Source organism: Zerene cesonia, chromosome 3, assembly GCF_012273895.1.
Source record: "Zerene cesonia ecotype Mississippi chromosome 3, Zerene_cesonia_1.1, whole genome shotgun sequence".
Lineage (NCBI taxonomy): Eukaryota > Metazoa > Arthropoda > Insecta > Lepidoptera > Pieridae > Zerene > Zerene cesonia.
This window is the reverse complement of record NC_052104.1, coordinates 6,350,215-6,361,791: the sequence shown is the minus strand read 5'-3', so window position 1 is coordinate 6,361,791 and position 11,577 is coordinate 6,350,215. Positions and strand designations below refer to the sequence as shown.

At 32.2% G+C, this 11,577-nt stretch overlaps 1 protein-coding gene across 2 annotated transcripts in view; it reads left to right on the top strand.

Moving 5' to 3' along the window:
• The first annotated feature begins 5,498 nt into the window (after positions 1 to 5,498).
• The window catches only part of LOC119839474 (homeobox protein Hox-C4), a 13,974-nt gene continuing 7,895 nt past the window's right edge, over positions 5,499 to 11,577 (top strand). Inside the window, exons 1-2 of one of the 2 annotated variants that reach the window (XM_038365745.1) lie at positions 5,499 to 5,683; positions 6,062 to 6,669. In XM_038365745.1, the coding sequence (XP_038221673.1) occupies positions 6,144 to 6,669 (526 nt within the window). In that variant the 5' untranslated portion in view covers positions 5,499 to 5,683; positions 6,062 to 6,143. Of the gene's footprint in view, positions 5,808 to 6,061; positions 6,670 to 11,577 lie in introns of both variants that reach the window. The other variant, XM_038365744.1, reaches the window with a different exon arrangement.

Here is an 11,577-nt window from a genome sequence, read left to right as displayed (position 1 = left end):
TAATCTGTTTTTAAACAATTCGTTAGGTATAAGCATCTAAGTGAAACAGGTTATGTACGCTAAATTTGACGATAACTTCCACGATGTATAAGGCATAAAATCTGCCTTAATGTTGCTTGGTATTAAGTTTTTTACCTTCTTTACAAAAATGAAGCTTGATAAAGGAAAGCACAAATACATTTTCTATAATCACATGAAATATCAAATCAAAAGTACACCTACACAACGTATAACGTCCCTCATTGATATTCAGTGAACGTTAACAAAAGTAACAGAAAAAGCGCGCAACAGTCCTCATTCCCAAAGGGATTATTCGCGGGATGGAGTGCAAAGAGTGACTGAGGGGTGTAGATAAGGGCGATATTTATTTAGAGCGGGCTCTCCTCGGGCTCCGCCATGTAGGTTAAATTATGCATTAAAATGTAAATTGTCGGAGGGTTGTTGAAATAGTGGGAACACATAGTGGTTGAGAGGACATTTTTGTTTTTTTGACGCGAGGGTTTTCTAAAATCAATAATAGCAACTTGTTAAACACTGCGTTACTCTTTAGAGGAGGCAAAATTTTATCATTCATAATGTTAAATTAATTTGTAGAATGTCGTCGTGATGATTATGGCTTTGCCTTTACAGTTATGTACCTCATTCAATTTGGCTAAATTAAAAAAAAATCTTTTGTTTTTGAGTGAGGACAATGTATGAAATCACATGACATAAAAACTTTGAATTATCAAGTCTATTCGGAGTATGAAAAAAACTTTTGTCATTCAATATAATCTTAGAAATTTCAATTTGAATTTACTCTGTTTACCACGGAACTACTATAATAATTACTCATCACAGCAGAAGACGGAACGTGTACTTAACTCTAATGCTACATAGTACGAGTAATACGTTCTATTGATTAAGACCACCCAGTCCCTCAGAATCCCAGGAAATCGCGTCCAATAACAGCATAAGGGCGCAAGAGGAAAAAAATTGTACCGAGACGGAGTACTGCTGCACTGTCGCGACTGCTCCCTGATTAATGAAACCTCTGCTTACTCAACTGTACACAACCTTATCAACATTGAACACTCGTTCAAATATCTACGCTATTCTGGTGGATACAAAGCTGAAATTTCTATGAAACAGTAGCTAATTTAAGATCGTTGATTCCATATGGATCAAGAATACCAAGCGTTTCCCCTCAAAGCTGTAACATTTGACGTTTTGGTACGACATGCGTATGTATGAAATGGCAAATATGGGATTATTAGCTTTCGCAATATATTTGAGAACTTTCGTCGCCAATATTATTTTGCAGCTGCAATTTAAAACGTGATGACTAAGACAATAATTTAGAAGGAACTACTTGGAGAAGTGTAGGCATATATACATGTCATTAAAATCACGTACTTTTCTTACGAAATAGCTCACTAGATTTATTTGTATTTCTTAGCTGATCCATACCAAACTATTAATTCATCCAACAACTAAAACATGCATTCAAAAGGGACATATGAAGCCCTACATCACTACTTGTAAAATTTTAAATAATCATTACTTATAGAATATAATAAACCAATCCAGGCCTCCTCAATTCCAAACTTTATAAATTGTAGTTCTATTTATGCAACCATTTATTTAAATCATAGTATAATAACTTAATGATCGAATATCTGTATCCATGTATCTATAAAAAAAAACGAAAAGATCTAAGTATCCAATACAAAAATGCTTTCCACACTAAAAGGCAAGGGCGTATAACGTTTGTTTTCAATATTTGAGACTCCCTCATATCGCCGCGTCTGAAACTTGCGGTTTCCAAGTATATCTTGAAAGGGAAACTTCATAATTGAATGTTATATGTACATAACGTTATATCTACTGGAATATATTGCGTACTTTTATTTGTACTGTTTAAGTGGTTTTATTTTTAAACTATTAAGATGGTCATAGATTTGTCTTTCAAAACATTGAAGCTGTGTACGCATATACAGTAGGTCCTAAATCAATGACTTTAAACAAAATTGACATTGTTATATTACTTATATTTCATTGTTGATTGTTGTAAACTAATACAAACAATTCCAATATATTGATTTGTATTTGAACTGTAATTGTATCAAAAAACATTAACATGCAAGTTATACCAATGAGTGTATATCACAGCCCCCACGTCTATATACTTATTACATATTTTCGCCTTAAAGAATAATATGTAGGCATATGCACATGTTCCCTATGAATTCATCGCCAAACCCGGATCCTAAGCGGGAGGGGAACAAAAAACGTCGGCATTCCAACAAAGATAGGAAATGCAACCCGCCATCACAGAAAATTGGCTCTACGCTCCCCGCCAAACGATTTAAACAAATCGATTTTTTACTGATATCAAAGAAACTTGAAATTTGGAATGTTTTAAATAATTTCTCGATTTGGTATTAATTACAAACAGATGTTTAAAATGTACAGATATATTAATAGTGAAAGTATAAATAGCCCGTGGAAGAGAGTCCAAATAAATTATAATAACAAAACCTCGTAAATTGACGCAGTAAAACTCATAAATAAGTTCTTTAATACAAAGTAGATATATTTAGAGGCAAAACAAGAAACAAATAACATGATCAAAGTCTGCTAAATAGGTTTTTCTTCTGTTGGCAACTTGGAATACGGAACGCCTTAACTGTCCTGTTCGAACGGAGCAATATATACTTTGTATTAATGGGGTAGAGTTTAAATTACTTTGTGGGTAAAGTTAGAAAACTCAAAGTTTGATTAAGGGCCTGTCGTATTGTTCATTAAACTTGGATTAAGTTTGCGCTGAATAGAAGAAGCTAGCAGCCAGTTAGCGTTTCAAAATATGCTAAGAAGGGGCGACCTGCATCTGCCAAAAACCATTCTTTTTCTTAGCGTATTAATAGGAACCAAAAAACCAAATAATTGGTCTTTATAAATAAGGTAGGAAATATTTCTTTACACACACAATTAATGGTGATCACACCACTGTTTTGCCAATTAATTTATTAAAATTATGGTAAAGAAACGCTTAATTTATATTATATGTATGTCTTTTAATGAAATAAAGGTCTCGATGCAATGTTCTTAATATTGCTGAGTGATGTAAGAACTAAGATATTTTAACAGGCTTAATTAACAAATCAGACGCTTACATTAAAGTCCTGCTATCTGATTGTTGTTTGCATTGCATATTGCATTACATATCTCGATAATAAATATTGATTCATATTTGTTAAAACTAGAATTTCCTGGTATGAGTTAAATTATATTACATTACATAGACACGTTTATAATTTATGTTTAACACAGTTAATAAGATATGAATGCATATGTTTGTTACTTTTTATGCAAATAATGATGTCTGATCGAATTTAATGAAACATTATCGGTAAGAAATAGAATATTCTAAGATTAGATACATATGATGTACTATCATGCATGGGTTTCATGCAAGTGAGACTGTGAGATGAACTGTTGGAATTTAATCCTTTGGAATTACTATAAACAACTGAAGCGACAACATAGAATATCATTCGAATTTACAACTTCAATAGCGAATTAATAATTAGCGAAATATGTAATAAATTAAAAATTGAACAAATCGACGTACAGTTCGTATACCTTCATAGACAAACAACACCAATTAAGGCTTAGTACCAATTCATCAATAGTCTGGTCTACAAGTTCAACACATCGTCAAACAATTTACCGAACCAAATCAAACTTCAGAAGATACCGTCTATTGATCAAACAGCCATTGAACGGGTGTTCCCACCTTTTGTACAGCTCGTTGGGAGCTACTGACTCAGCATTTTTACCGATACAAGCATTGTGATCGTCTAATTCAATAAGAGCTGGACATTTTTGTTTATTTGCCGGCTCCCTTGGCGGACTCTGTTGTATTAGGCTTACGTGAGTATTATTGGTTTTCTGTTTTGTTTTTGAGAGGAAGATGCTTGTACGATAACTTCGGGCATTAAACATTAACATTAACATGTAATTCACAGTACACGATCAGTTGTTTAACGGTGTTTGATCAATATGGTGTGAATTTGGTTGACTATTTTGGAATTTATATAACATATAAACTGCCTTCCGAACCGGTAGTAAATGTTATAACTGTGTAATATTATGACAATCCAAAAGTGCTTCTATAAGAAGTCTAGTTAAATGAATAAATGTTTGAGTTTGAGTTTAACACGGTAAGATGTCTATAATATGTCAAGTGTTCATTTCTAAAAAATTGTACATATAATCGTTCATATAATGGTCAAATAAGGTTTCAGTGGTCTTCATTAATAATCGACTTGTAGGTATTGTAATAAACAATGTTGTAACTATTATTTTATTATAGTTTTACTTAGAAATATTTGTAACACACTCAGGTACATCGGATAGGAATATCACTAATGTTTTCTACTGATTAGTGTGTGATATTCCTTAGTGATATTCCTATCCGGTTAGCGCATTCATATGCCTTAGTAGAGTCGGAAAATCGAATATTAGATTATAAGTATTTTTTCTTCATCAGAAGTCTTCTATATGATACGACATGCATTATTTTAATCTTTAAAATTAAATATAGTAATAAGTATTGGAACTATACTTACTCAGTATCAAGTAATACAAGTAGTACACCTATAAGTAAGTAGTCAGAGACATGACGTTTGTAATCCTTGGATCATAGACAACCATTAAAAAGTTTTAAATATTGCAATAGGCGATTTATCAAATAGGACAGTATTACATCTAACGTTGAACCGTACTTTGGAAAAATTAATATTGTTCTATTTAGTCTAATAGGCAAGCATCCAGATATCTTAATTAATTTCGAAAACTTTGTACCTAACATACATAACTTTATTCATTTCAAATATAACAAAGGTAACGAACAATTTTAATTAATAAAATAATTGGCGTGAATAACAATAAATCAACACAATAAAAATTAACCATGCGATAACTAGATATTATTACAATGCACTGACTATTAATTTATACCAAATTATTACTCACATTAAAATGACCCAAGCTGTTATAAAATAAAGGAAATTGCATATTAAATATTTAAAGCGCCATGTCGCAAGGAACGAAACCATGTTCGTTGTGTATTATTATTAAGCAGCTTCTTAATCTACGCACTAAGCTTCTATAGTAATTGCTATCCCTTTTTCGTAAGCTCAAAAGCTCTTATTGGAGAAAGAGATAGCATCACATTTAATGGGCTGTTTGCAAAATTCTCATCGATTATTCTGACTCACTCGCACGGGTCCGATAAAGATACGTGGAAGGGGGAGCAATGTTGTTGCGGCTTCTCGCCCGAAGTGCAACGAGAAATTTAAATCGAGCTTTATCTCCATAATAATAGAGTTCAAAATGGTTTGTTGCGCAGTAGTATAATAGAGTTGAAAAACAGCTCCGCCTTAAAAATGGAAGGTGGTATGTAAAAATTGATGGACATGTATAGAAGTCCTTAAAGTGACAGAGTGCGCTGGCGTGTCGGGCAGTGTATATTGTCTCAAAATGTCGCGAGAGTGCGCGGTACAGAACCCATTGTTTATTATCAAAAAGTGATAAATCAAATGACTTGGCAATTATTTTCAGTACTTTGATATTGATGCTGTGAACTGTTTCAAACTTGAGTGCAAGTGAATTAAAAAAAATTGTGGACCAATTAATTGTAAGTGAATATAATCTGCGTCGTGTTGTAATTTTCTTATTTTGTTGTGCTGAATCATTGGTACAGTGCTATTATAACTAGAGTAACATAGTGTAGAGTTGCAAACATCAGTAAACAATTCAGAGTATGTATTATATTACATTTCTTTTAATACGAACATAGTGATTAGATACTAAAAAATATATACTGTTTATACACATTGTGAGCTCTTGCAAATATATATTAAAAAAAAGATTATTAAAAGAAATACTTTTACCTACTTAAACATTTCACGCAGAATAAACGAATATTCAATGAACCAAACTGTCCAACGATAATCCCAAGACAAAATAAAATTACATAACGACACAGAATAGTCACAAAAAACATTATTTACAGGGAATGGGAAAAATGCGCTCACATGTACGGCGGCCATATTAGCGGGCGTGTAGTGTAATGCGCCGAATGAACCCCGCCCACCATGAGCTCCTTCCTCATGAACGGTGGATACCAGCCGCAGCCGGACCCCAAGTTCCCACCATCAGAAGAGTACAGCCAAGCGGACTACATACCACCCGGAGAGTACTACCAACATCAACTGCAATATGGTTACCAGCACCAATACCCCGTTCAGATTGGCACGGGTTATGGCTATGGGGGGTACTACCACCCGATACCTCAGCATCCACCGGTTGCTCCTCCACCGCGGCCGCCGGAGCCCTCTCATCCTTCAGACGCTGATCATGGCTACATTCCACCTCACAGTGATGTCGCTCCCGGTCTAGCAGAACTAGGCTTACGATTAGAGAGGCACATTGAAGAAGCCGCTCCTGCTGGGAGAAAGCTTCAAGCCCTAGGACGGGAAGGCTCCCCCGTATCTGAAATGGATGATGAGAGACTCCTTCTTGACAGTCCGCCGATGGAAGACGATGACTCTTCAATATGTTCGGATAATACAGATCGGGTTATATATCCTTGGATGAAAAAGATCCATGTTGCTGGCGCGTGTAAGTATTTTTGGATTTTTGAGGGTAGTTCTTTAAGTTAAACGTGCCGACATGAAATGCTTTGAATACTTTTTTAGTTAAACATAGGTGTAATCCCTAATAATATTATGAATTCGAAAGTCTATCTGTCTTCCTCTTATTTACGTCTAAACTACTCAACCGATTTGGATGAAATTTATTATACAAATAGTTTGAGACCCGAAAAAAACATGGAATAGTTTTCACACCGGAAATCCAACATGAACGGAAATCCCGTGACTTTTCCTTTTACTACGCGGTGAAGTTACAGGCGGAAAGCTAGTATAATATATCGTATAATATGTCACTTTATATTCAGATGAGTACTAATTTTTGTAAGTGATACAACATTGTTATTAATAATACTTATTGAGATCAATATCCATGGACGTCTCCACTTGCAATAATATTATATTGTACTTCGATATTTATTGCGTGCTCACTAAAACAACACACGAGGAAAATGTATTGATCTATCTAGATTTTACTTGATCTAGAAAGTATCTGCGTTGCAATAGTAATACCAAACATTGATATAAACATCGAATTGAACTTTTTTTATAAGGTTTCCAATTTCTTCATAAGCCTATCGTCTCTTTCGTATGTAATAAATCAATTACAGACTGTTATAGTGAAGGTTTTTCGACATGTTGTATCTATGATGCTTTATTTAAAACTGTTTATCTTATAATTCATAACCAGCGTTATAACAAGAACTACGTTATATTGTAGAAATTACATTTATTGTAATAAAAATATCCCAATTATGATGAATTTCTGGGAAATCAAAGGAATGTAGTACAAGTTCAATATTTTTATCGTTATTAATAATAAAATCTATATTAATATTATGAATCTGAAGCGTTTGTTTGTTTGCACGCACTAATCTCAGGGAATACTGATCCGATTTGAGAAATTCTTTCAGTGTTAGATAGCCCATTTATTGAGGAAGGCTATATATAGGCTTTTTAAGTACTTACCATGGACCGGACGTACCGCTAGTAATTTAATATAACAGCATTACTGCATACTTCTTATTTTTTTTATTATATTGTATTTAAAAAAAATCAAATACGTCATTTGCTGCTTTACAAGGAATAAATTTAGTGTATTCTTTATACCTAACAACAATTTGACAAAAAATATACTTTTAACTTCTTTTTTTAAAATATACCTTTCAATAATATCTGTATTATAATTTTATAGTTAATTTCGGGAACATTGGATAAAAATATTTTCGGTGATGGTACTGCCTGCACACGTAACTAAATCCAGAGTAACTATTGAGATTTTTCCGATTCTTATTCCGAATCGGTGAAAATTTAAAAAGTATTCTAATACATAAACGTTTGAATGCATAAAAAAGGTCCAAGTTCTTTTAACATTAAATTATCAATTCAAATAAAAGACATTCTCTTTTCTACTGCTTTTAATTGTGTGTAATACGTATATCTTTATAAGCAACAAATTGTAATAATATAACTTATTGATTTTGAATAGGGGTAATTTGAAGCAATGAAAGACAGAGTAAATTTATATACGTATATTGCTTATATTGTGAGTTTCTATCGAGATCTTATAATTTCGTATTATATTCAAAATAACAAGAAATAGTTATAACCCACATTGATTGACTACCTAATTACTGTCACTCACGTATATAATTGTATCTCAATGAAAAAGAATCTAAAGAAAAAATACGCAGTGGATTAAATTGGGCTTTGGAAAGTTTGTTTAAAGTAACTCAAATTTATTATTTTTTCGAAGCATAAGATCACTCAAACTCAAACTCTATTGTTCAAACTATTTCGTAAATATAATTCACTCGAAAGCTATATTTTAACGCTAGAATTTTGTTTTTTTTATGTTGAAAGTCATGTAAGGTGTCACCATCAAACAGACACAAATATAAAAAGCCGTCAACACTCAACTCTATACCATTGTTTGTTTATATTGGCATGTTCGAATGGATAGATTTAAAAATAATATTTTCATCTATATGCTGCTTTCCAGATTAATGTTTTTAATATGTTAAAGCTTTTATTACATTATGTTATTACGTATCCGATACACATACTTTTAGATTAAGTTTAAGTTTTGTAATTAATCAATTAACTATAATTAGGTATGGTACAGATTCGTTATTGTTTCCAAGGTCAGTTTTAGTGGATGAATTAAAATAATTCGCTCCGAAGCCACATTTATTTCTTAATTTATCTTACTTACATAATATATAGCTACTTATATAGCCTATAGCACTCAATCACATATTTTGTGCTATTACTATTATTTATTCAATTTGAATTATCTAGGTAGGTACTTGCATACATACTCTTAAGAATTAATTCAATTCTAGAATCAAGAATCAAGAACATAAAATCCGTCTCTACCTAACGTTGTTAATAAGAGTTTTCAAAAGTGATTTTTACTGTTAGAAAATGTTGTCTGAGCAATGTGTGTTGTGAATGTAATATTTGTGTTGCATTATTACAGTTTATACTGTGCCTTTAATAGTAATTATTTTCAAATACAATAAAAAACAATCGTCGACCAACCGCGGCATCTTCAGCCACTCGTATTAAAAGGGCCGATTTGTAAAATACGAAGCTAGATTTTTCTAAGTGTCTACCTGAACAATACAGATATGTCATTTATTTTAAAACGAGATTACATATATGTTCTATATAAGGACTAAACAAAGAAACAGAACAATTGTAAACTAAAATTGGTACTGTGATAATGCTATTGAAAATTAGTCGAAGTATGATGGGCCTCGCTAACCTTTTACCAAGCCAAGCCGTTAGTTAGCCAATAAACTTTTACATTTATAAAAATACGATTCCACGAAGACAACGTTCAAAAAAAGATTTAGAACGAGATATTTTCTTGGCCTAATAATATATGCTAAAGTAGATTTAGTCTGTTTTAACTTCAGTATGAATGGATGATAAGGATACCGAATATATCCAATCAATTGTGTGTAATATCCAAATGGCAAATTTTATTTTTTGAGATATTCAAACTAGCCTCTTTATTATAGATAATATTTTTCTGTTGTTCCAAAATAACTGACTTAAGACTTCTCATTTTTAATTCCACAACAAGCTCCGTTATTAGTGTATGGGTAATTACAATAAAACACAATTTATTGTATCATGAACATTGATATATACGTACAGTTTAAATTGTATGTAAGTAAGTCTTTCTCTATCTAGACATTTTATGAATTAAATAGATAAGAAATTGTATGCGACGTTGTAATTGGGAATGGCGATGTAAATGCCATAATATAAAATTGACACTTGATGATTGCTTTAAAAAATATGAATGTATTAATTATTAAACCCACCTTTTCATACTATACTTACACGGTTAAACGATCCTCTGAAGTGGTTTTCAGTAAAAGCACAAAGAAAATCGTCAATTAAAAAAAAAATCTTTTCATTTACCTCCAATAAATCATTAAATGATAGAAATCAATTTATCGCTAATGTTTGTTTTCTATTGTTGGTGATCTTTAAATATAATATTCTTATCTAAATATGTACAATTCAAAGGAGACTGACTGACATATTAATCTTTCAATGAACAGCCCAAACCACTGGACGGATCGGTCTGAAGTTTGCCATGTAGATAGATGTTATGACGTAGGCATCCGCTAAGTAAGGATTTTGATAAATTCTATCCCCAAGGTTTGTACCACAAACTTCCATCCCACCTTGAAAATTTCTAGTCGCTAGTCTTTAATATACCATTATTCGGGGTTAATTAATAGACCTGCAAACAAGACAATAAATATATGGATAATTATCATACATTAAACTAATTCACCCTGTTTTATGAACAAAATGGTCCGTTCAAGAGTCAAGGCTAATAATTACTTCACTAATCAAGTATTTTTTGAGTCTTCTCACTCATTCACCAGTTAAACAGGCGAGCCTTAATGAGCTTTTTACAGAAATTAGATATCCGTCTGCCCCTTTAAGGCAGCAGTCATGCGAGGTTTTTATAAGTCGAGGTTTGAAATTAGATTCGAATAGACTTCAAAATATATTAGTGATTAAGTTAGATGGAAGTTTAAAATGTATATTCATCTGCCACTTTTTAGCCCTTCAGAAAATTACTTTAGTAATTGGACCGCCTCCTTGGTACAGTGGTTAACGCGTGAGCGTAGAACCGAGGGGTCCTGGGTTCAATTCCCGGTGGGGACGCACAAAAAAAAAAAAAAAAAATGTCTCGGTTTGGCAGGACACAGAAGGTTGATCACCTACTTGTCCGTAAAGAAAATCGATCAGTGAAACAGATGTACATCATCTGCCCCATACCCCACTAGGGGACACGGGACTTCACTTTTTTTTTTTTTTAATAAAAAGTACATTTTCATCACAGTTTTTCCTTAATACATAATGTCAAATAATTACTATATAAAAAATTTAGTTTTTAATAAGTCATACAATATTTTTATATTGTAAAAACTTTTATACGTTATTTTTAACGTATAAAATTAAACATAACATAGCATTCTTTATGCGCCTTCGTAGTCTTCGAATTCCTAAACGCTAAATACAATAATCTGAAAGCCATTTTTGAAGTTTTAAATTTTATTTTTTCAGGTCATTCGGTAGTTTGTTAAACAATTTTTTACACATCAACTATTACTGTATTTATTACATTTCGGGTTTATATCTAATACAAGTTTATTAGGGTCTCATTTGGAATTTGTAATAGATATATGTAGTTTATAACCTGGGTTCACATAAAGTAAAACGAGTCTTAACATAAAATTGGCTTATAATAAAATCTTATAATAATAATAAAATCGCTACGTTGTCACGTGGAAGAAAGACAAACAAACACACTTTCGCAGAACCACTTGGTTTCATACTTGTA